At 44.0% G+C, this 26,169-nt stretch overlaps 2 protein-coding genes across 5 annotated transcripts in view; one reads left to right on the top strand and one right to left on the bottom strand.

Moving 5' to 3' along the window:
• The window catches only part of HLCS (holocarboxylase synthetase), a 75,672-nt gene extending 52,277 nt beyond the window's left edge, over window positions 1-23,395 (top strand). For all 4 annotated transcript variants that reach the window (XM_068135934.2, XM_068135933.2, XM_068135932.2 and 1 more), the window contains 6 exons: window positions 16,595-16,869; window positions 16,968-17,032; window positions 20,404-20,564; window positions 21,613-21,727; window positions 21,977-22,190; window positions 22,469-23,395. In XM_068135934.2, coding sequence (XP_067992035.2) covers window positions 16,595-16,869; window positions 16,968-17,032; window positions 20,404-20,564; window positions 21,613-21,727; window positions 21,977-22,190; window positions 22,469-22,637 — 999 coding nt within the window. In that variant the 3' untranslated portion in view covers window positions 22,638-23,395. The remainder of the gene's footprint in view (window positions 1-16,594; window positions 16,870-16,967; window positions 17,033-20,403; window positions 20,565-21,612; window positions 21,728-21,976; window positions 22,191-22,468) is intronic.
• On the bottom strand, window positions 7,329-16,283 carry LOC137440029 (uncharacterized). Its single transcript, XM_078768368.1, has 2 exons — window positions 16,215-16,283; window positions 7,329-8,196 (listed from the first exon to the last, which is right to left on the bottom strand). The coding sequence occupies exons 1-2, from the start codon at window positions 16,281-16,283 to the stop codon at window positions 7,414-7,416; spliced, it is 852 nt and encodes a 283-aa protein (XP_078624494.1). The 3' UTR covers window positions 7,329-7,413.
• Window positions 23,396-26,169: the final 2,774 nt, after the last annotated feature.

Below are 26,169 nucleotides of genomic sequence, written 5' to 3'. Positions count from 1 at the left end.
AATGTGGTAAGAGGCTTAACTGTCGACGTCAGAATGTCGTTTTATTTATTTTTTCTTATATTGCTTTTGATATCGTTTCTTATTGTCTGGATTTGATGTTTAGTATATATATGTTGTTTTATATCTTTTCATTCATCAATAACGTTCCAGAACCAATCTGATATCCATTCTTTCTTTTAACTTCTTTCAAATCCTAAGATTTGTTTGCTGTATCACATATTGCATTTCTGGTCTTTCTATGGATGTCCATTGTCTTCCGCCTTCTCCCTCCTTCAATCTGATGCGTGCACTTCTCAAAATCATAGAAAAAAAATAGGACTGGCCCTATCTCCACCAAATTTTACATACATGTTCAGGTCATGGGCAAATGTCCTTCCCCACCACCACCCCAAGACGACTTGCCAATGCCCCTGAAGAGAGTGGGTGTTTCTAGTATCCCAAACGTGTTATTCAGCTTCAAGTTAATTTCACTCCCTGTTTCATTTTCCTTCAGCTTTCTAGTTGCTAATTTTCTTCCATCTGACGTTTAAAATATTGTTTTCATAGACTCAGGTTGAACTTCAGCATCATTAGATTATGGTCACTTCATACATCTGTGCCTCTCCAGGCTCTAGTATCCTTCATGGATGAGGTCAATTTCAAATTCATGGCAGTGTGATCTATCTATTTGTTTTTTTCTCTGTAATTTCATCTGGTGATGTCCTTGCCTGCAAATGTATATCTTTGTTTTTAAAAAGTTCCCATTTTGATTAGGTTGTTTTCAGTACAAAAATCTGTAAGAAATCTCCAATACCTTGGCTTCCCATGCAGCTCTTTTCCTCTATTCCTTCCAACTTTCACATTGATGTCCCCCATAACTATATCATATCTTGTAATGAAGAAAATCACAGATCGCAGTTGTTCATATTAATACACTTTAGCTTGTTCTTCTGCATTATTTGTTGGTGCATAGCACTGAATAACCTTCAATTTGCTGTATTTAGAGTCTTTGCGTGTGCATGCAAGTCTTTCATTGACTGGCTTCCATTCTGCTAATGCTTTCTTTGCTGTTCCACAAAGCATCATCGTGAGCCTGGGTTGGTGAATACCATCCATCATTCCCAAATAAATCGCAGTTTCTCCAATTTTAAGATGCATCTTCCAAGTTCCCATCCATCTACTACCATTTATTCCTCGAATACTAAAAGCGATTTCTTCGAAATTCTCTGCGACTTGAGTTGCTACCCCTGAATAGTCCTCACAGTCAAGTTTCCCATAGCTATGGGCGTTTTGTCAACAGTCAGAGGTTTTCAGCCTGATTGCTTCCAAGTAGCTTTCACTACCAGATGTCAAATCGACAGCCTCTTCAAACGACCTCCGTCGTCTTACCCCCAGATCACAATTTTTCTGATATTTGTTGCGGGTTCTGTGGCATAAATACCCCGTTTACTCTCTCTCCCTCTCTCCCTCTCTCCCTCTCTCTCCCTCTCTCCCTCTCTCCCTCTCTCCCTCTCTCCCTCCCAGAAAACAAACCCTCCCATCTGCTTGCTTAACAATACTTTCAAACTCTTGGATCTCACTATCAGCCATGATCTTTCTTCAGCAAACCAAATTTCTAAGTTGGCTTCCAAAAGTGCGCATCATCCGTCATACAAATTCCTTCCTTGGCACACCTGAACTCCTATTCACCGACAAGACCTTCATCTGCATCTTTATGGAGTATTGATCTCCCCTTGGAGCATGCTCCTCTGCCTCACATCTTGCTCAGCTTGACAGCGTGGATGCCAAGGCCATCAAGAATATTGGAATCTCCCACGATGAAGCTGAGTCTATGGGCCTATCTCTTTCCCATCACAGACAGGTCGATGGTCCTTCTCTTCTACCACCTCCTTTCTGGTCTTGCACCCTCTGATATTTCTGTGATTTGTCTACCCCAGGTAGCAGGATAAAAACAGTCCACCAGAATCCCCCTTCTCGTGAAACTACCAAAATCCACAATCGCTGCTCATCTCCATCCACCTCCATCTATTGCTCATTTTTCTCGCCTATGAAACCAACTCCCATATCCTCTTTAATCTAATTATTGAAGACAGCTGTTCACCACCATCTCAGATCACCTGCCCCCTCCCCCATGCAAAACCATGATTATGTTTTTTTTCTTTCTTTTTTCTATGACTTACAGATATACCTGTACTTACAGATATGACTTACAGCAGAAAATTGCCTTATTTGGTCATCTCATCCTGATCTCGAAGAGATTAACTTATAAAATGGGTTGTGAGGTCCATCCGGTTGTATATTAACGTTTCACTATTTTTGCTACTCCTCCCTTGTCACTCAGCTGATTGTTCTGAAACTTCACACATGAATAATAGACAGTAGTCTGAACAATCGATCGGGCTTCAATTTTTAAATTTTGGATCATGGCGGCTCCCATTGGGGTTACCCCTTAAAACTTTGCATCCCTACTCATCCCTTATTCACCAACCAATTGCTCTGTAACATATACAGCCCTTCTACCCGATGGTCCGCAGGATCGCTCGGTCTTGGATTTTTCGATTTTGGATTTTGGATATATATATATATATATATATATATATATATATATATATATATATATATATATATATATATATATATATATATATATATATACATACACACACACACACTGCATTCAGAAAGTATTCAGACCCCTTCACTTTTTTCACATTTTGTTATGTTGCAGCCTTATGCTGAAATCGTTTAAATTCATTTTTTCCCTCATCAAGCTACACTCAATACCCCATAATGACAAAGAGAAAACAGGATTTTAGAAAGTTTTGCAAATTTATTAAAAAGAAAAAACTGAAATATCACATTGACATAAGTATTCAGACCCTTAACTCAGTACTTAGTTGAAGCACCTTTGGCAGCGATTACAGCCTCGAGTGTTCTTGTGTATGACGCGACAAGCTTTGCACACCTGGATTTGGGGATTTTTCTGCCATTCTTCTCTGCAGATCCTCTCAAGCTCTGTCAGGTTGGATGGGGACCGTTGGTGGACAGCCATTTTCAGGTCTCTCCAGAAATGGTCGATTGGGTTCAAGTCAGGGCTCTGGCTGGGCCACTCAAGGACCTTCACAGAGTTGTCCCTAAGCCACTCCTGCGTTGTCTTGGCTGTGTGCTTAGGGTCATTGTCCTGTTGGAAGGTGAACCTTCGGCGCAGTCTGAGGTCCTGAGCACTCAGTTTCAGGTTTTCATTAAGGATATCTCTGTACTTTGCTCCGTTCATTGTTCCCTCAACCCTGACCAGTCCCCAGTCCCTGCTGCTGAAAAACACCCCCACCGCATGATGCTGCCACCACCATGCTTCACCGTTGGGATGGTATTGGGCAGGTGATGAGCGGTGCCTGGTTTCCTCCAGACATGACGCTTAGAATTGAGGCCAAACAGTTCAATCTTGGTTTCATCAGACCACAGAATCTTGTTTCTCACAGTCAGAGTCCTTTAGGTGGTTTTTTTGCAAACTCCAAGTGGGCTTGGGACTCTCAGACTTGGCAAAATGTCTGATGACGTCATGTACGTACGCTTAGCCTGTCAAGCTCTCAGAAGAACCATCCGACAGAGCATAATTTTGATCTTTGTTCAGATACTGTCATAAGTGTATGAAAAAAAACTCAGTTACCGACCTGGTTTCACCCTGTTGGGGCTTCATCAGAGCAACACAGCGAGTCCTGCATACAATGATTCTGAAAATCTTTCGGTTATACACCAGTTATTATGCGATTTCATACCATCAGTTGTGAACCGCCATTAAGGTATCCCATTCAGCTATTGCTGTACCTTAAAGGGAGCGATAAGCACCGTCTGCCACACGGCACATTATCTCTGGTATCCACTCATTATATGGAATCGCCTGAATGCGGCCGGGAGTAACCAATCAAATTATAATTTCAGTTCTCCAGCCTGTTGGCGCACGTAATGATGTCACCGTCATGTACGTACACTTTGCCTGTCAAGTTCTCGGAAGAACCATCCAACAGAGCATAATTTTGATCTTTGTTCAGATACTGTCATAAGTGTATGAAAAAACTCGCAGTTACCGACCTGGTTTTGCCCTGTTGGGGCTTCATCAGGGCAACGCAGCGAGTCGTGCATACACTTATGACTGAAAACCTTTCGGTTATATGCCAGTTATGCGATTTCATACCATCAGTGGTGAACCACCATTAAGGTATCTACCATTGAGTTATAAATTGAGTCATTGAGTCATATATACATATATATATACTCAATTAATTAAATAATATGCTCTGTGGGACATGAGGTAAAACTGTTCCAAACAGAAGTGTTATATTCACAATCGCCATGAGTTCCCGACAACTTTTCTCTTCAGTGCAAAAGGCTGGCACAACTATTAAAAGCATCCTCAAATGTGGAAAGGATGCAGCCCATCAGCGGCACAGATGTTCTGAGGCACACAGATTGTGTATGCCCAGGCTCCGGCCCTCTGCCCTATCAGAAAATTCCTTCAGGGCATAGTGCAATTGGAATTCTGTCTGAGCCTTATAAACACGATGTATGGATATATGCAATACCAATGTTTTGGCTGCATTACATATCCGGAGTTGTTTTTTTTCCAAGGCATCGAGCCATCAAGCCAGCTTTCTGTGCCTCTGCACCACCCACGTTTGTTTTTTTTTGTTTTTGGCAACAATTGAGACTGTGCTTATACATCGCCCACGTTTTTTTTTTTCAGAATCAATCGAGGTTGTGCTTATGCACCGCACCATAGGTTTGTGCATTTCACATTTATGCCTGGAGCACACCATAGATATCCTGCCTAATGTTTTGATCCGTTCATGTTTAGTATCCCGTTTCGACATGCTCCCGTTCCCCATTCCCTTATTGAAAATAATTCATCGGACGTACCATAAGCCTTAACTTTGTGTTTATAATGCTCTGTGTTGTGTTTAGTTTGGGGCACTCGTCAGTAATGAGTACCGATATGGTTCATCAAGTATCAAAAAAAAGTACCCAACTGAATAGTGAAAGTGCAAAAAAAAAAAAAAAAAACTGAAAAGGCAATTAAAGCCATTTAAAAAGGATAGACATGGACATATGGAGATGGGACTGGGGAGAGAGTGGAGTTTGGAGGGTTCTGAAGAGGGGAGAGAGAGAGAAGGGGGGAGAGAAAGACGAGGGGGATGCTTTTGCTCGCTTTTCCCATAACTTGGGACGGGTGTTTTTCCTAGTTATTTAATATCGTAAGATGTTAAAACCCAAGGGGATTTAGTCTCAGGAGTGTCAATCAATAGCAAGTCAGATGCTTGCAGTCCAATAATGTCGAACCATACTTACGACTCGCACATTTCAAAATTCAATAGTCTGTGCTGAAGCCTCAGTAAATTTTAGACCTCGTCTCGTTTTTACATTTTGTGAAAGGCAAACTTGGTCAACTCATTCCTCCTTGTTTGCACTTCCTTGCATGCAAGAAAGAAGGTTCCGTCACGTTTCTAATACAATTTGTAACGTCGTTGCTTACTTGAGTATTCTGCCTTGTGTTTTCATTACGCTGTGTTGGAATATATTTAACCTGATTTTGCTGTGTCTCTTCCTTAAACACAAACCATTTCCCCAATGTCAATTTCATTTGCTAGCTTTTTCGCATTACCGTGAACTCTTAGGCAAAGGAATAAATTGAATTTATTTGACCGGTCCAATAAGCTTAACAGTTTGCGAGTTTGCCGTGTAACAAAGAGAGCACTGATTTGAATCCCATTTCCTTTTTCTTTTGATTTTGTCCTAAATGCCCTTGATTTTACTCGAATGCATGTACAAGCTTGAGCATGAGCCTTATACAGTGCATACGTGAGAGAGATAATTCTGCTGGATTTCACTGCTTATTTTCCACAAAAATTTTGTCACAATGTATTCCAACCCATTCTTGTCGTCATCTTTCTCCAAGGTCTTGTTGTCATCGTTGTCCTCATTCTTATTGTCCTCGTTCTTGTCGTCCTCGCCCTCTTCAGTCTTATCGTCCTCTCCGTCTTGTCTTCCTCATTCCTGTTGTCATCCTCCTCATTCGTGTTGTCGTCATCGTTCTTGTAGTCGTGGTCCTCATACATCTTGCCATCGTCCTCCTCCATATTATCACCGTCGTCGTCCTTGTCATCTTTGTCCTCCATCTTGTCACAGTCTTCTTCCTACTTCTTGTCACTGTCGTCCTCCTCCTTCTTGTCATCGTCGTCCTCCTTGTCATCGTCATCCTCCTCCTTCTTGTCATCGTCATCCTCCTCCTCCTTGTCATCATCGTCCTCCTTGTCATCGTCGTCCTCCTTATCACTGTAGTTGTCCTCCTTATCACCGTCGTCCTCCTTATCACCGTCCTCCTCCTTCTTATCATTGATGTCCTCCTTCTTGTCATCGTCGTCCTCCTTCTTATCAGTGTCATCCTCCTCCTTCTTGTCATCGTTGTCCTCCTTCTTGTCCTTCTCCTTCTTGTCATCGTCCTTCTCCTCGTCCTTGTCATCATCGTCGTCCTCTTTGTCATCGTCGTCCTCCTTGTCATTGATGTCCTCCTCCTCCTTGTCATTGTCATCCTCCTTCCTCTTTCTCGTCATCGTCGTCGTCCTCCTTGTCATCATCGTCCTCCTCCTTCTTGTCCTTCTCCTTCTTGTCATCGTCCTTCTCCTCATCCTTGTCATCGTCGTCCTCCTCTTTCTCATCGTCGTCCTCCTTGTCATCATCGTCCTCCTTGTCATCGTCGTCCTCCTCCTTCTTGTCATTGTCGTCCTCCTCCTTCTTGTCATTGTCGTCCTCCTCCTTCTTGTCATTGTCGTCGTCCTCCTTCTTGTCATCGTTGTCCTCCTCCTTGTCATCGTCCTCCTCCTTCTTGTCATCTTCGTCCTCCTCCTTTTCATCGTCCTCCTTCTTGTCATCGTCGTCCTCCTTCTTGTCATCGTCCTCCTTGTCATCGTCGTCCTCCTTCTTGTCATCGTCGTCCTCCTCCTTGTCATCGTCGTCCTCCTTCTTGTCATCGTCGTCGTCCTCCTTGTCATCGTCGTCCTTGTCATCGTCGTCCTCCTTCTTGTCGTCCTCCTTGTCATCGTCGTCCTCCTTCTTGTCATCGTCCTCCTTCTTGTCATCGTCGTCCTTCTTCTTGTCATCGTCGTCCTCCTCCTTCTTGTCATCGTCGTCATCCTTCTTGTCATCGTCGTCCTCCTACTTGTCATCGCCGTCCTCCTACTTGTCATCGTCGTCCTCCTACTTGTCATCGTCGTCCTCATACTTATCGTCGTCCTCCTTGCCATCGTCGTCCTCCTTGCCATCGTCGTCCTTCTTGTCATCGTCGTCCTCCTTCTTGTCAACGTCATCCTTCTTGTCAACGTCGTCCTTCTTGTCAACGTCGTCCTCCTCCTTGTCATCGGCCTCTTCCTTCTCCTTGTATTGTCATAGTCGTCCTCCTTTCTTGTCATTGTCGTCCTCCTTATCACTGTCGTTGGCCTCCTTATCACTGTCGTCGTCCTCCTTATCACTGTCGTCGTCCTCCTTATCACTGTCGTCGTCCTCCTTATCACTGTCGTCATCCTCCTTATCACTGTCGTCATCCTCGTTATCGCTGTCGTCCTCCTTATCACTGTAGTGGTCCTCCTTATCACTGTCGTCGTCCTTCTTATCACTGACGTCCTCCTCCTTATCATCGTCGTCCTCCTCATCACTGTCATCCTCCTCCTTCTTGTCATCGTCGTCCTTATTGTCACTGTCGTCCTTCTCCTTCTTGTCATCGTCGTCCTTATCACTGGCGTCCTCCTTCTTGTCATCGTCCTTCTCCTCGTCCTTGTCATCATCGTCCTTCTTCTCATCGTCGTCCTCCTCCTTCTTGTCATCGCCATCGTCCTCCTCCTCCTTGTCATCATCGTCCTCGTCCTTGTCATTGTCGTCCTCCTTATCACTGGCGTCCTCCTCCTTGTCATCGTCGGCCTCCTTCTTATCACTGGCATCCTCCTCCTTCTTGTCATCGTCCTTCTCCTCGTCCTTGTCATCATCGTCCTCCTTCTTCTCATCGTCGTCCTCCTCCTTCTTGTCATCGCCGTCGTCCTCCTCCTCCTTGTCATCGTCGTCATCCTCCTTGTCATCGTCATCCTCCTTCTTGTCATCGTCGTCCTCATTCTTGTCATCGTCGTCCTCCTCCTTCTTATCATCCTCCCCCTCCTCCTCGTCATTGTCCTCCTCCTTATTTTATTGTCGTAGTCGTCCTCCTTTCTTGTCCTTGTCATCGTCGTCCTTCTCCTTCTTTCTTGTCCTTGTCATCGTCCTCCTTTTTGTCATCGTTGTCCTCCTCCTTCTTGTCATCCTCCTCCTCCTCCTCCTCCTCCTCCTCCTCCTCCTCCTCGTCGTCGTCATCCTCCTCCTTCTTGTCATCGTCCTTCTCCTCCTCCTTGTCATCGTCCTCCTCCTCCTCCTTTTCATTGTCGTCGTTCTTTTCCTTATTTCTTGTCATTCTCGTCCTCCTTCTTGTCATCGCCGTCCTCCTTATTATCCTCTGCCTCCTCGTCATCGTCCTCCTCCTCCTTGTCATTGTCGTTGTCCACCTCTGTAAAGGTTTATGTTTTGGTGTGCGTTCTATCTTTGAGATCCTCAGAAGTTTTGCGCGTATGTAGCGGACTCTCATGTTTAGACAAATACTCCACTATAAGAGATGCGTGCCGGGGAGTGTTTTAGGCAGAAAAATAAAGCTGGGATTTTTTTTTAATGACTCTCTAGTGCCTATGCATTTGTTGCTGTATACAACAACAACAACATGAATTTTAAAAGGCCCTTTTCCCTGCGAGAGCGGGGGTTAGCCTTGCGGTCCCCATGACAATCTTCTCCATTTTGCCCTATTTTCTGCATCTCTCCTTGTTAACCCCCTTGCCCGCATTTCTTCTTCCACCATCTTTAGCCAAGTCTTTCTCGGTCTTCCCCGTCTTCTACTTCCTTCTACATTCATTTCCATCACTCTTCTCAACCAGTCACTTTCATCCTTCCTCAACACATGACCAAACCATCTCAACCTGTTCCTCTTCACAGCATCAATCACAGGCTCTATTCCCATCATCTTTCGCAATTCATCATTTGTCTTCCTCTCTCTCAACGAAGCTCCGCACATCCGTCGAACCATTCGCATTTCCACCCTTTCCAACCTTCGTTGCTGCTCTACGTTCATTACCCATGTCTCGCTCCCATAAATCATAACACTTCTCACACATGCAGCATACACCTTTCCCTTCAGCTTCAACGACACTCCCCTCATCATCAGCACGCCACTCAATTCCCGAAACTTCTTCCATGCACATCTCACTCGAGCAACCGTTGCTGAGTCTGATCCACCTTCTCCATTCAGCATGTCTCCGAGGTAGCAAAATGTTTTCACACCTTCCAGCTTCACGCCGTCTCCAAGATCCAACTCAACATTTCCTCCATCTGCAGCTCCCTCTGTGCACACCTTACATTTGAAAGTAGCTGCCACACTGGTTAATGACCCTCTCAGACCACGACATTTTTGATGAACCCACTCAGCGCACATTGTACACTGAATGGAGTTCACTCCGACACCCTTCCTACACACAGCACAGGGCCACTTCCCAGTTCTTTCCACCTCACCACATGCTTTACCACTTGCCATCACCTTCGTCTTTCCGATATTCGCCTTCAGACCTTTTGTCTCCATACATTCCTTCCACGTGTTCATCTTTTCTTTCAGTCCATCCATACTTTCCGCAATTAACACCAGATCATCTGCATACAACAACTCCCACGGTAAACCCTCCTTTACGTTCTGAGCCAGCACCTCCATCACAGCTACAAATAGTAGTGGACTTAGTACCGACCCCTGATGCACTCCCACCTTCACCTCAAACTCACCACTGTTCCCGTCCTTCGTCCTTACAGCTGTGCGCACTCTTTTGTACATTGCCATCACTACTCTGATCAACCATTCCTCCACTCCTAACTTCCTCAATGCCCATGTCAATACTTTGCGTGGAACCCGATCGAATGCTTTCTCCAGATCAACAAACCCAAGAAACAACTTCTTCCTCTTCTCCATGTACTTCTCCTGCAACTGCCTCACAATGAAAAGCGCGTCTGTCGTTCCTCTTCCTGGCATGAATCCAAACTGCATTTCGTCGATCTTCACTTTCTTCCTTATCCTCCTCTCCAACACCCTTTCCAATACCTTCATTCCATGCTCCAATAACTTTATCGCTCGGTACGAGCCACACTCCAGAGGGTCACCTTTCCCCTTGTATAGAGGGACGAGGGTACTCAGTTCCCAATCCACTGGAATGCGGCCTTCTTTCACCACCAGATTACAGATCTCTGTCATTCTCTTCACACCCCAACTTCCTGCTGCCTTCAACATATCTCCCACAACTCCCGTCGGCCCTCCCGCTTTTCTACCCTTCATTGCTTTTATCGCTTCCTCAACTTCCTTCTCAGTTATCTTCTCTGCCGGTCCTAAAACTGGGTTACTCTCCATGTTGCCATCCCATTCTTTCTCTGTATTCAACAGCATTTCCATATATCTTTTCCATCTTCCTTTAATTCCATCTGGGTCGACAACGATTTGTCCCACTTCATCCTTCAAGCAACTCACCCCCATCACATCACACCTCTCTTTCGCTATCTGCTTTGCAATCCTGAATACTGCTTTCTGACCCTCTTCCGAATCCAAGCGTTCTCCGAACATTTTCCTACATTCCTCCTGCGCCTTTGCTACCTCTTTCTTTGCAGCCTTCCTGGCTGCCTTATAACTTTCATGCTCTGCTGTTTCTGCTCCCGTACCCTTCGCCTTCTGCCACTCCTTGAACTTCTTCCTCTTCTCGTCAATCCTCTTTCCAACTTCATCATCCCACCACCATGTTTCCGAGTGCCTCGGTGGTCCTTTTGTCCATCCACATACCTCACCAACGGCTCCCAACAGACTAGCTTTCATTGACATCCAACCACGTTCAAGCTCAACCACATCATCCTCGACCCAACTCAGCCTCTCTTTTAATGCCTCCCTTACTGTCACCTCTTTCAACCTCCACACCTTCATTCTCGGTTGGTACTTCACCCGCCGAGCTCTCCTCGCACCTTTCACCCTTACGTCGCAGACAATCAAGTGGTGCTGTGAAACAGCCTCCTCCCCTGGGATCACCTTTGTGTCCCGGAGGTGCCCCCTATCTCGCCTACGCACCATCAGGTAGTCAACGGTTGTCGTCGACCCACCTGACGTGTATGTAACAAGCTTATTATCCTCTTTCTGGAACTGAGTATTACAAATCAACAAATCAGCTCCATCAGCAAACTCCAAAATCCTTTCACCTTCTCCATTTCTCACACCATATCCGTAACCCCCATGAACTCCGTCAAAACCATCCATACTCCTTCCCACATGTCCATTTAGGTCTCCTCCTACCACAACAACTTCCTCATCTTTCACGTTTTCCATCAGCTTCTCTATCGCACACCAGAACTTGTCCTTCTCTTCATCGCTTCGACCAACCTGCGGAGCATATCCCGAGATGACGTTCACACAAGAGCTTTCCAATCATTATTTTCACCATCATCAACCTATCACTCACTCTAGTCACACTCACCACACTGTCTACAAACTCCTCAGAAAACAGGACACCAACACCATTCACGCCCTCCAGGCACCCTTGCCACACAAACTTGTATTTCTGTCCCTGCCTACCCTTCACCATTCTCACACCACTTCCCTTCCATCTCGTCTCTCGCACACAACATATGTCCACTCTTCTTCTGACCAATACTTCCACCACTTCTCCTGATCTCCCTGTCATTGTCCCTACATTCCATGTCCCAAACCTCAGAAACCGATCTCTACTTCGGGCTGTACCCTGCCCACATGTAGTTGTAATTGTCATGGTTCTCTTTTTGAGGCAATGTTTTTATGGCCGGATGCCCTTCCTGACGCCAACCCTCTTAGTCGCCTCTTACGACACGCAGGGATACGGCGTACCTATTCTTATCCAGGGTACACACTGGGAAACGTTTAAAACATGGAAATTCGGGGGGGCGGGGGGGGGGGGCGTCAGCATCACGGCTGCGGTTTAAATATATTTAAATAAATATTTAAACAAAACTATGAAAAACAATCTGGGAATGGTCTCTAAGTGAGAACGTGGATTTGAGAAAGCAGGAGCAGAGGTGAAAGAAAAACGAGATATAGGGGGCGGGGCACAAGTCGAGACGAGGAGGCCACACGAGACACCAGGCCGCACGAGGCGCACGAGGCGCGAACAAAGAAACGACTAATTACACACAAATTTGCAAAACTACAAAACCAAAACCAAATAGAAACACACAATAACACATACACAACAAAATACGCAGCGGAAATTTGACAAAGAAACGAACGGGAAAACACTCAAACTTTGATGCCGTGGAGAGATCGAAGCAAGCCCCGTCGCTCGAGGGACCGGAAGTCCTCGAGGAAAAAGTCCTCGGAAGTCCTCGAACCTTGCTGTATGAAACATAATATTAAACTAGAACGGGCACTCGGTAGAGCGCATACCTTCGCCGCAGCTACTGTTCTGTACTTGCCCTTGACCTTGACCTTTGACCCGATTGCTCCCAAAATCTAATCAAATGTGTCCCGTATAATAACCAATCATCCCACCAAATTTCATGCAATTCGGTTGAATACTTTTTGAGTTATGCGAATAACATACACACACACACACACACACACACACACACACAGACATACAAATCATAACTTTGAGTGAAATACGATCGAGTTAAAAATAGTCAGAATTTGAGCAAATCTGTTTCATTCGTTTGTTAATATGCCTCATCTCTTGACAAATCTGCAATTATAATTTTTTTTGAGGTTGAAATGATCGCGGGAGATTGCGTTATAGTGATGACGTCCTGGATGGACATCTTCTTCTTCAGTCGCGCATAACTTTGAGTGAAATACGATCGAGTTAAAAATAGTCAGAATTTGAGCAAATCTGTTTCATTCGTTTGTTAATATGCCTCATCTATTGTCAAATCTGCAATTATAATTTTTTTTGAGGTTGAAATGATCGCGGGAGATCGCGTTATAGTGATGACGTCCTGGATGGACATCTTCTTCTTCAGTCGCTCATAACTTTGAGTGAAATACGATCGAGTTAAAAATAGTCAGAATTTGAGCAAATCTGTTTCCCAAAATCTAATCAAATGTGTCCCGTATAATAACCAATCATCCCACCAAATTTCATGCAATTCGGTTGAATACTTTTTGAGTTATGCGATTAACATACACACACACAGACATACAAATAAATACACAGCGATCAAAACATAACCTTCCGCTTTTGCGAAGGTAATGATCCCCTACTCCATTCCTTGGTGGGTGTAGGGAAGTGTTTGAGGCCCCCACAAAAAAAATAGAAAGAAACAAAAATCAAAATTTGATTTCTTCAAAATGCCAACAGGATTAGAACACAGCAGGGAATGCCTGGTACTCCTTTTAGTACTGCATAAGACGAATCGTAGCTGTGTGTTGCAGCACTCCCCGCTTTGCCAAACAGAGAGTATCACACCTGATTCACTCATTCACTATTGTTCCAACACACTGCACTTGGTGGTGTAAACTTTCTGTGAATTGCTTCACTCCTTTATATTCTGCCGGAAGTCTGCCATTATTGAAGCACTGCACTCTGAGAAAATTATTTCACCCCAGATCCACTTTTTTTGAAATACCGACTTCTTTCCTGAAAGTCCTAGCAGTGTCCATGTGTTTTATACCTCTCCCACCCCTCTTCCCCCTTCCCATGCCTCCTTCGCCCATGCCCTCTCCCTCCCACAGATCTCCCGATGTCCCCGTTCTCTACTGTTGTACTTGTGTGCTTCCCTCTCTCTCCCCATCTTGTCTCCCGCTCTCTTTATCACACGTTTTTTTTTATGTGTCTGCTTGTTTTTTTGTGTGATTAATGTTAGCTCTTACATGAGCCTCAATCTTGTATACAAAAAAAAAAAAATGCTCTGTGGCCGCAGTGAAATTACAGTTTTTACAGTCACGTGAAAAAGTAAGTACACCCCATGTAAAGTTTTGACTTTTTCAACATATTTCAACATACAGCTATTTGATCTTCATTTCAACAATATTGATAGATAAAGGTGATATAATATAACAAATATCATGAAACATTTACATTTTGTAGTCCATTGTATAATGTTAATGAACATAAATGCAAATTTTTCATGTGGAAAAAGTAAGTACATCCCTACATTTATCACTACTTAAAATACCTAAAATTAGAATCAGGTGCACCAGCTCAAGTGCAAATGATTAGAACATTGCTAGAGAGGATATTGGAGGAACCTGTCTTATTTAAACCTCAGACATTTAGTTTGGTTTGCTCTTTGTTGTTGAAGTGTGCGGCGTCACCATGCTTAGATCAAAAGAGCTCTCTGAGCCCTTCAGAAAGAAGGTTATAGATGCCTGCGAGTCTGGGAAGGGATTTAAAAAGATCTCCAAACAATTGGAAATCAATCATTCGACTGTCCGGAAGATCATCTACAAGTGGAGAAGATTCCAAACAACTGCCAACTTCTTCAGGCCAGGCCGCCCCAGCAAGTTCAGCCCGAGAGCAGACCGCAAGAGGCTGAAATAAGTCTCTAAGAACCCCAGAATGTCATCACGGGACCTACAGGTAGCTCTTGCCACTGTTGATGTCAAAGTGTATGAGTCTACCATTAGAAAGAGGCTGCACAAATTTGATCTACATGGGAGGTGTGCCAGGAGGAAACCTTTGCTGTCCAGAAAGAACATCAGGGCAAGACTAAAGTTTGCCAATGAACACCTAGGCTTTACAGTTTACAACTGTAAAGCATGGTGGTGGAAATATTATGGTTTGGGGCAGCTTTGCTGCATCAGGGCCTGGGCAGCTCACCATCATAGAATCCACGATGAATTCTTCATTGTACCAGAGGGTGCTTCAGGATAATGTGAGGCCATCTGTTGGAAAGTTGAAGCTCAACTGAAGGTGGACCTTGCAACATGACAATGACCCTAAACATACCAGTAAATCCACCAAGGAATGGCTGAAAAGAAAGAAATGGAGGGTTCTGGAATGGCCAAGTCAAAGCCTGGATCTAAATCCCATCGAGATGTTGTGGGGGGATTTTAAACGAGCTGTGCATGTAATTGTGCATGCTGTGCAACAATTTTTTGTTGAATAAGTTATTGCAAAGTCAATTTCTCATTGTTTTTTGTTCCATTAGATCACCTTTATCTATAGATAGTTTAAATGAAGATCAAATATTGATATGTCCACATATGTTAAAAAGATTTTTTTTAAACATTTCATGAGGTGTACTTACTTTTTCCACATGTGAAATTTCCATTCATGTTAATTTAAATTATACAATAGACTACAAAATGTAAATGTTTCATGATATTTGTTATATTATATCACTTTTATCTATCAATATTGTTGAAATGAAGATCAAATAGCTGTATGTTGAAAAAGTCAAAACTTTACATGGGGTGTACTTACTTTTTCACGTGACTGTATATCCTGTATACATGGGAACATTTTTTTTTTTCCTCTAACACGAAAACCAAAACAGGGAAGCCTCTTCTAGCTGGACACATCTGCCATGTTGGGGGGGGAATGGGGGAGGGGGTCGTGGTTCTGTGTCAGGAGGTGTGGGACCAGTGATCCGGGCCTCAACAATTTGCCATCTTTCATAAAGCAACAGTAGTATCTGCCTACCTATCTGTCTGTATTGTTTTGTTTTTTAATGGAAATCACCCCAAACTCGGCATATGGCCACTCCAGCTAAGGGGCTAAGGTATAACTATATGTCTGTAATGAACATTTCATAAAGCCTGGCGTTGGTTTAGCGGCTAGGGTGCCAGCTTAGGATCCTAGGATCCTGGGTTCGAATCCCGGTCGATCACTGAATTAACGCCAGGGGGGTTGACTCAGCCTGTCATCCTTCCGAGGTCGGCTAATTTGAGTACCAGTTCACTGGTAATTCCCTGTTTGTCATAAAAGGCGGCAAAAAGGGTTGGCGTCAGGAAGGGCATCCGGCCATAAAACATTGCTTCAAAAAGGGGACCGAAAAACAACAACAACCACGGTGCCCGAAAAAGGCCAACCCCCGCTTGCGGGGAAAAATGGCCCCTAAAGGTGGTTTTTTGTAATGAACATGAACACTTGATACCAATTTTTTTTTTTTTTTGCATGCCTTCAATGTACTGTTGTCATCTTTCCAGCTCGTTTTTTGAAACGTGAAGCAAAGATGCAGCAAATGAGTACCAATGCCATGGAAGTGTGGGGTTTGAAGCAGACTAACAAATAAATTGGTCTGGTGGCGATTTTTCTCTGTCCTGCATGTACCTGAGCGCATTATTTAAAATATTTAATTTAAAATGGAACCGTTCTTATTTCTTTCTTTCATCGTTTTCATTTCTATGAAGAATACAAGATTGTACAATTCCATTTCCAGTTATTAAAAAAGACATCACATGATCATCCTGAAGATGTACAATAATGGAAGTTGGTGAGTTTTTTTTTGTTTTAGTTTTTTTTTTTGGACGAATCCTACTCTGACTTTCTTTGTGTTTCTCATCACCCAGAGGCTAAAATCGACCTTCCTCAAATGTGTGGGTGGAAAGCTTGAAACCGGAGAGGTAATCTGTGGCAAGAAGCTTCGTCTGAAGTTTATGGCTACCTGTGAGCCAGGCTCGGCCATTTCCTTGTCATCTGCTGTCCCTGTGGTCACGGAAATGGATGATTTTCAACCTACGCACTTTGACCCGAAGAAGTACTTCACTTTGCTGCGATCACAGCACCTCGGTCAGCTGCTACTGTACGCCGAAGTGATCAGCAGCACAATGGAGTTATTTGACGGGTGAGCCTTGACACCTGATTAACCCTTTAAACGTGGCAATGTTTACGTAATTGCAGGTGGTGTATTGTGTGCTTATCCTGGAAAAACCCGCTGCACAGGTTGGAACATCAATTACCTACAGACGGATTGGTGGTGGTTGCGACACAGCAGACAAAGGGTCGAGGTGGGTGACTATTGACTGCAGTGAATCGGTTTGTATGAATGTTCCATATATAATTTGATCTGGGTACATAATATGCAGAGGACCCTTTTAAAGAATCCTTATCTGACTTGTATTTCATGTAGTTACGGCGATTACATGGCGATTCATTAATACGTTTTTATTGAATCCTCCAGACCAGGAGCCATCAAATTCAGCACACGATGGAATGAAGCATTATAATCATTGCAGCAGTCTTGTTTTTTTGGAGGGAGAGTTGGGGAGGAAGGGGGTGAGGGAGGTGATTTATTGATGGAAAGTCAATGTGATTTGTTTGATCTTAAATGGTTAAATATATTGTTACGTTTGTGGGGGTAGAGGAGCCTGGTGTTGGGCTAGCAGCTAGGGTGCCAGCTTAGGATCCTAGGATCCTGGGTTCGAATCCCAGTCGATCGCTGAATTAACGCTAGGGGGGTTGACTCAGCCTGTCATCCTTCCGAGGTCGGCTAATTGAGTACCAGTTCACTGGTAATTCCCTGTTTGTCGTAAAAAGGCGACAAAAAGGGTTGGCGTCAGGAAGGGCATCCGGCCGTAAAACATTGCTTCAAAAAGGGGACCAAAAAACAACAACAACCACGGTGCCCGAAAAAGGCCAACCCCCGCCTTGCGGGGAAAAATGGCCTCTAAACGGTGGTTTTGTGGGGGTAGAGGATGACACCATAGTGGAGGCAGGATTGTATAGGTATGGCATGGGCCATGGACGCGTGGGAGACATCTCGATGTATTAAGTAGGGGAACTGGAGCTCAAGGTTGTTTGTCTTCACACGGCGGGTGGAGCAGTGTTATTTAGATGGGGGTTAATTAAGGTAGTTTCCCCCCAGTTTGTGATTGCCTCCTGTGACTGTTCCCCACGTTTTTTTTTTTTTGTTTGTTTTTTTTACATTTACAAGGCCAGCCATGCAAAACTGCCCATTCACCCACCATAACCGGCAGAATTTCTGACAGAAGCCGAACATTCTCGATCAACGGCTAAACTCCGCCTCAAAAGGGTCATGGGCCATGCCCCAAGCTTTGTCATTGGTCGAGAGGACATGGGGCGTTTCGACGGAGCTCAGCCACTGGTCGGGTGACGTCAGAGAGCAGGGAAGGTTCGAGCAGGAAAGAAGAAGAATCTCTCACTCGCTCTCTCTAGTTCTGGCTTTCGTCTTGAGCAGTCACTGTTGTCTTGGGTGCGCTTGTGAGGAGACGTGTCGGAGCTTTGTGAAACCTTTGCAACGTTGGAGGGGGAGGGTGTTGTTCGACTGTGGTGCTTTTCTGGGGAGCTGGAAGCCGCATCTCATTTGGCGGTGGAAGCAAGGAAGGGCCATTGGATTGTTTGCTCATACCTGGTCGTTTTCGGCGCCATTGTTAGAGCGTTTCCCGTGCGGGTGACTGCAACGACCACCAAGCCCTTTGGAAGCATTTTGGGACCAGAGCTGAGCACCGTCTGACTCAATCAAACATTTTATTTTATTTTATTTTTTCTTCCCCCTTGTTCATATTAGCGTCTGACTGGAGGATCCTCACGTTCGAGAATTTTAGTCTACCTCACCTTTCATTTTTATTCTGTGCATTTCTTTCATTGAACCATTATGGTGGCATTTTTTATTTGTTGTGTCGTGTTTATTTGTTCGCGGGTTTCGGGAATCAACCCGTGTGACTTCCGTCTGAGGTAAGCACTTTGGTTCCTTCACCCGCACACGACAGACCAATCGCCAGTTTTGGTTACGCGCTTCGGAATTAAAGGTCCCATGTAATTCAAAAGTTTCTGGTTATTTATATATTAATTTGACCTTCCTAGTGAAGAAATCACCCATGCTTCTTTTTTAAAATCAACAATAGGATAATTAGACCAATATTTTGAACATTTGTCGTGTTTTTCACAACTTGCTATGCCCCGCCCCTCAAAAAAGTGGAGTTCAGCGAACCGCAGGTCACATGACCGGTGACGTCACCTCCAGAACGAAGTCCATGCCATCTCAATTCGCTATGCTTCGGCCCGCGATCCGTTCCGTGTAATTTGTACGAACTCTACTTTTGATTTGCTTGATCTTGATCTGAGGTATGCTGAGACACATGTGTGTCACGCCTCGCCTCGTTGACAAGCCCGTAAGGTCGCTCCGTGGAGAGGCCTGCACATATTCAACTATGTGTGAATTAGATAAATAACAACTCACGGTCTGAGGTAACTCGGCTAAAAATTATCCGATTTGCACCAAATAAAGTTAATGAATGGTTGCACAGACCCCTACTTCTCACTAAAAGTGGAAACAGAATGTAAATTGGAGTTAAAATAAGTGTTTGATTTGTATCAAGCAAATGCACGTGGAGCATGCTTGCGAGCAGGCTGCGTTCTGGAGGTGACGTCACATGGATTACGTCATCGGCTTTGAGGTATGGGGCAGAATTTTTAGGGGCGTTCCCAAGTGGTTCGGTTTTCTTTCATTTTTAATGTTTCAGAGTGAATATACAAAAAAACAATGCCATATTTGAATTCACCATAAAAAGACTCATTTGGATGACATCAAATGCATTTTGAGTGAGATTCCGTGTCTGTGGACCTTTAAGGTGTTAATCACAGATGACAGGACAATATCAAACCGTTTTGAATCTTTGGCTCAAGCTGGGGGAGGGGGCTAATCACATTTTTGAGTGCTGTGAGTTGCTAATCACTCACGTTGCTGTTAGTCGGGATATAAATTGGGCTCCCAGGCGTACCTTAGTAATGTAATTGTTTTTTGGGATGTTTTGCTGTCTGTATTATTACTATTTATTTATTTATTTATTTATTTATTTCTGCTCTGGATTACAAAAAATGGATTCTGTGCATAATGGTTGTCATTACGACCCCAACGGAATCATACCAAAGACTTTAATAACGGTGCGTGCTGCTTCCTTGCTTGACTCCCCCAGAATTTGTGCATATTGCATCAATAGAGCATCAGCAAACCTCATTGGTTAGCATCCATGGGGATTGAGTTGGAATTTCCTTCTAAATTGCCCTGCTGAGTGTGGAGAGGAAAGTGAGGTCATAAAAAGATCGCGTTGATGGTACCCAGAGTGCTCTGGGAAGTGAAGTCATGTCTACCAAGCTCAGTGGCCGTGTTTGAAGTCGAGTCCAGTGTTGTCTCCTGTGGATGTGTGTGTGAATTTTCAAACCAAAATTAATAAATAAATAAATGTTTTATGTTTTTTCACCACCACCTGCCCCATTTTATATTTGAACCTTTGTGATTTCTTACAACCTTGCCTTTTCCTTTCTCCACTCCCCCCCCCCCCCTTTTTTACACATCCTTTCCTACCCACCTCCCCAACCCCTCGATTCTTCCGTTGCTGTTTGCCTTATTTGCTGGCAGGCCGTGCAGGAAATGTATGGCTCAGTCCTGTTGGCAGTGCCATGTTTACTCTGTATTTATCCATACCGTTGAACTCCCGGCTGGGCCAACGGTTGCCTTTCCTGCAGCACCTCGTGGCCTTGGCGGTCGTGCAAGCTGTGAGAACGAGCCCGGGATACGAGGTGAGGTTTGATCTTGCCTAATTCCTGGGCATTGTTAGCCCGGTTCTCTCTGGACCTGGATTAGTTTGGAGGCCAAATTCAAAATCTCATTTTTAACTCAACTGGACTCATCTGGCCAACTGGACAACTCATCCAGTTGAGTTCATCACATACTGAACCCTCCGGCCTCTATCGTCTGTCGTCGTCGTCTGTCGTCTGTCGTCCGTTAACTTTTCGACGATAACACTCCAGCGTCCACAAATCCCAACCGATTCTGATCAAACTTGACATGCAGCATCTTTACCCCAAGGACCAGGTTGGTATTACATTTCAGCCCGATCCGTTGAAAAATGGCGGACTTAAGCGACCATTTTGTTTTTGGTCATGAAAACGACGTTAACACTCTAGCGTCCACAAATATTAACAGGTTTTGATCAAACTTAGAATGTTTAACCCTGACCACACAAGGACGGTTGCCATTGCATTCCAACCCAATCCGTCACAAAATGGCCGCCATAGGCCGCCATATTGTTTTCAGCCCCGAAACGACGTTAAGACTTTAACGTCCAGACAACTGACCTACTTTAAAGTTGTCCAGTCAGTTCAGTTGAGTTCTGCTTCCCTGGAAGCTCTAGTTTTTAAATGGCTTTGGGGGAGGGGGAGGCGTCTGGTTTTGATTGTCTGTTCCGTAGATAATTTAACAATTCCCAAGACGGCGAGTTCCCTGTCGAGGGCATCAGCATAGCCTGAGGGCTGCCATTAGATATTGGAATTTGCCAAACGATTTTTTTTTTTTTGCCTCCAAATCTTCACATTTTGGAAACGTGTTAACCGAGCGCCGTGATGTTTCCATGCAAGTTCATAAACCTTCCAGCAAAATTCTCTGAAGCAGAGGCAGTTGTGCAAAGTTTTAATATGCATGCATGCTGAAATTTGTCGATCCTTTCATTGTCTCTGTCTCTGCCAATTTAATGATGGAAATTTTTAGCTCGATTATCTGGAGAAGTTATTGCTTATCAGAGGGTGTCAGGATGAGACAACTTGGCGTGGTGGGATTTTTGCTTTCCAGGATGTAGCACTCAAGATAAAATGGCCGAATGATGTGTATTACGGGAGCACAGTGAAAATCGGAGGAGTCCTGGTGACGACGTCCTTGATGGATTCGACGTTCCACGCTGCAATTGGTGGGTCCAACCTCCGACTCCTCTGTGGTTGTAATTAAATCTGCCAAGTGGACATTTGGTCCTCATCCAGCTGGATGTTTCAGCAAAACATATGGGCCACAGCCTTTAACAGCTTTTTGCTTAAAATATTCTCCAAATGGATTTGCTTGTAACTGAGGGATTCCAACTGGAGACTGTACCGATGCCTCTCGCGGTTGAACGGCTTTCTGAGAAGCCGTTTTGTGAGTCATGTGGTCTCGTCCCACGCAGGCTGCGGAGTGAACGTAAGTAACTCTCGCCCTACAACAAGCATCAATGAAGCTGTGAGCTGGCACAACAAGGAGCATGGCACAGCACTCTCCCCGCTCGCAGTCGAGGACCTGGTGGCTGGCACCGTGAGCAGCCTGGAGCAGTTGGTGGAGATTTTCCAATCTCGAGGGCCCGACGGGATTCTGCCACTCTACTATTCTCGATGGCTGCACAGGTTTGCTTTTGAAGGGTTGGCATGTTATTGCAGTATTGTCGTTCGACAAACAGCAGAACTGGCATTGGAGATGTTGAATACAATAAACAAAAAGGTGGAGGATGGTGGGCTGGTAACATGGTAATCCTTTGTTTGGCACTTTTTGAGCCAAATTACCTTTCCCTGTTTTGTCTGTTATTATAACTGCTCATAATTGTTTCGAATTATATTTCTGTCGTAATAAATGCTTTTCACCTCCTGAATATTAATGTTTTTTTTCAACCTCCCTATATTGGCAGTGGTGCACGGGTGCGACTTGGTGGTCAACAGGGTCCAGAAGCATCGGTGGTCCAGCTCGATTCTATGGGCTTTCTGGAGGTGCTGAAGGATTCCGGTCAACTGGTCAGTGTGCAGCCCGATGGAAATTCCTTTGACCTTCTCCATAACCTAATTCTGTGCAAACAGTGACGTCTTGGCGTTCACTTCGACATTGACTGGCATCCGTGCACAATGTTCAGCTCAACTTGCTGCTCTACATTATGACGAACGATTTGACTACTGATGGAGCTGTTTGCTTGGGATGCTCAAGCTTTTGGCATTCCAATGGGAAAGTCTTCAATCCTGAATTATTCTCAGGTTATTTTCTCTTATTCCTATTTTCGAGTTTCTATCTGAATCGGACTCGTTGAATTGGACTTTTTTCTGAAGAAGTCTGAGTACCCTCATTCACCCCCCCCCCCCCCCCCCACACACACCCCTCCCACCACCCATCCTCCCTACCTCCCCCCCCCCCCCCCCCCCCACCCCTGCTGATTTCCACCATCCTCGGTTATGACGCATCTTCCTTCTTTTCCTGTGGACTTCTAAAAGGGTATGTTTGATCCGTGTACCACCAACTTTGCAAACCCATTTTCTACACTGCGTAGTTTTGTGGAGAAATGCCCCGGCCCTTGTGGCGCAATCAATTGCTTTAGACTGCCGGAGGTGGCGGTTTTGTCAGCAAGCCCTTGAAGGCCTGGTTTGTACTGCCATCTGGTTTGAAGACAGAGCCAGCATGGCAGACGTTTGGCAGGCAGAGCTGGTTGGGCAGGCGTGCCTGGATGACAAGGTGCTCCACCCTCTGTTGTTCCTCAGAGAACCAGCTTCCTTGCCATATTTTTCAATGTGGGAGAGAATATATATATATATATATATAAGCAAAGAAACAACGAAATGTGAAAAGACTGCAGGAGTATATATATATATATTCTCCTGCAGTCTTTTCACATTTCGTTGTTTCTTTGCTCTCTTTCTCGAGGTTACGCAGTAGGATTTTCCAAAGCATACAAAAAGCAATTGTAAAATGCTTGGTTACCTTCATCATGTTCGATCTTTGTGCACCTCAAAAGAGAACAGATCTTGTTGTGTTGAAACATTTATGAATCGATAACTTTCATTTCGTGTTTGAAAATCCCGGGTTTAACGTGCTTTTGAGCAATTGACATCCCGGATTGTCACACCTCTTTGGAAACTGCCTGTTGCAGAATCGTTTTTGAGAAAATAAAGCACTTGCATTGTTTAATTTTTATATTTATTCATTTATATTTTTTGCTGTGTCATTGTAAATATATGTCAAATTAGATTTTGTTGTTTCCCTTGGCCTTTCGTGCTAATTGAATCGTGGATGTTTCATGTGCACTGGTACATGCTTCATCTCACCGTTTTTATTCCCAATAATTGCCCATTATTTACAAAGTAATCTTGCCGTTTGCAGCCAACCCACCATAATTTTATTTTGCTGCCCATATGACCATCTGATGATGGAGGTCACGATCCAAAGGGGGATTTTGTCACCCTTCTTGCATATTCAGGCATGCAAGAATATTGTTGCACTTGTGCATTGTTGCACTTGAATTGTTGGATTTCCATCGCACCGGAAGAACTGTGTCGGACAGTGAGTGCTTGCGATTTGATTGGAGCAAACATGTAGTTTTGAGGTTAAATGTGAAAATTCCAATGTAACTTGTGCTAGTTTTTGACCCTCGATAGTTAAAAAAAAAAAAATTTTGGTTTGTTTTGGTGCTCATGCCAAGCCATCCCCTCCCTTATCTTCCTCCCCAACCTCCCGAGGGGACAAATAAGAAGGTCATTTCCCTGACGGTCATTTGCAAGCGAGCTAGTTTTCTACTGCCCATCTAAGCGAATACTTCTGTTTCCATAAATTTAGAGTCCAAATCATTTATCGTGATCTTCAGCCAGATTTGGACCCATGACCTCTCTGGTACCAGTCAAGTGTTGTCACAACTTTATTGAAATGTCCTGCATATTACAGTATTACACAGACCGGTTTTTACCGTATATGTCAAATTGAAGCGAAAAGCGTGAAGTGAAAAATGCACGTGAAGCGAAAAGCGGGGTTAACCAATTTTTTCATGTCTGTCTGTCTGTCCGCCCGTCTATAAATGTCAGTTTATGATCGAGGAACAACTTGATTTCAATTGAATGTTATATGTTGAACATGAATCGGAACAATAATCGGAAAACAAAACTGTAGTTTAGCATTACTTTGGCTCTGAATTCGTCCCGAATGCACTTACGCAGAGAGGAGTGAAATCATTGTTTTTACTCTGCCTGGCAGTCAAACAAAACTGAAAATCATTCCAAACAGGAAACTTACTGTTTAAGACATCATAAAGGACAAAAAACAGGTGCAGAGAATGCATGTAACGTGTTAGATAAGGTGGTGTAATAGACCCTGCATCAACGGCGGTAAACTTCTGGATTTTTTTTTTTTTTTTTACAACCTTTAAAATCTTTATTTTATTTTATTCAATTGTACTTGAATGCTGTTTAATTTATATCCTTGAATACTGTAGTACACAAATGCCCTTATTGCTTCCAAAAACCTCCAGTTTTTCAGTACTTGGGCATGTTAAATGAGGTGGTGTATAAGACTGCATCAACAGTGCTAAGCTTACAAATTCTTTTTTTTATACGACCTTTAAACCATTAATTTCAATTTAATTATAGACGTAAACACTGCGTGGGGTAAGTTGTTCTTTGACCTCTAGATGGGGAAAGTGTTCGGTTTGCATTTTGCCACCACCTCAAACTTGGAAGTTTCCCAAACACTGATACCTCCTGTACGTCTTTGTTTCTCACAGGTATAATAGTTTGTCCAAACTAATGTGTTGCTCCTGCTCCTTCTCGTGGACTATCCAGGTAGCCTCCAGCTGAGCTTCATGGAAAAGCCAGTGTTTGTTCGCAGCTTGAGTTCGAAAGCGATGTGTTCGCGAGCGGTTACCTGATATAAACGGCGTGATGCAAAATTGATAGCGCGTTTGCAATCATAACCTGGACATTGCACTTCAGTACCTCCTGCCTGAACCAAGGGGGTTAAATGATATTTTAAGCAGGATGCAATTCGCAGCACCGGGAGGTGTGCAGCTTACTGCTGGTTCTTAAAGCACGGAAAGATTTTTCAAAAAACTTCTGAATACCACACGTTTGGTCCCCGCTATGCTGCTGCATGCATGCGCTGTGAGAGGGGTCGCTCCGTCGGAGAATCGTGATGTATCCAGTGTAAGGTTGGCAGAATTGTTGGGGTGGGGGTAAACTTTGTAGAGGAAACCACAAACTGCTGTTGACTGCGTAATTGTAGTTCGCATCATGCGCATATGGCCTGTTCACATTCGGATACTAAGCTGCACTGCAAGGAAAAGGGGACTTTTTATCAGTTTTTATTTTTAAGTGGTGAACCTGCCTCAATATTTGGCCATGTCCTTTCATACATCCATCCGTCAAAAATGAAGAATCTTTTTAACTCGGTGTGTTTAATTCTAATGGGTTCGAAAGTGTAATTCTAATGGGTTATAAAGGGCAATTCTAATGGGTTATAAAGGGTAATTCTAATGGGTTCTAAAGGGTAATTCTAATGGGTTCTAAAGGGTAATTCTAATGGGTTCTAAAGGGTAATTCTAATGGGTTCTAAAGGGTAATTCTAATTGGTTCTAAAGGGTAA

Source organism: Myxine glutinosa, chromosome 14 (assembly GCF_964187855.1).
Source record: "Myxine glutinosa chromosome 14, kmMyxGlut1.1, whole genome shotgun sequence".
NCBI lineage: Eukaryota > Metazoa > Chordata > Myxini > Myxiniformes > Myxinidae > Myxine > Myxine glutinosa.
Note: the sequence above shows the minus strand (reverse complement) of the source record. Positions and strands in the feature narration are given on the sequence as shown.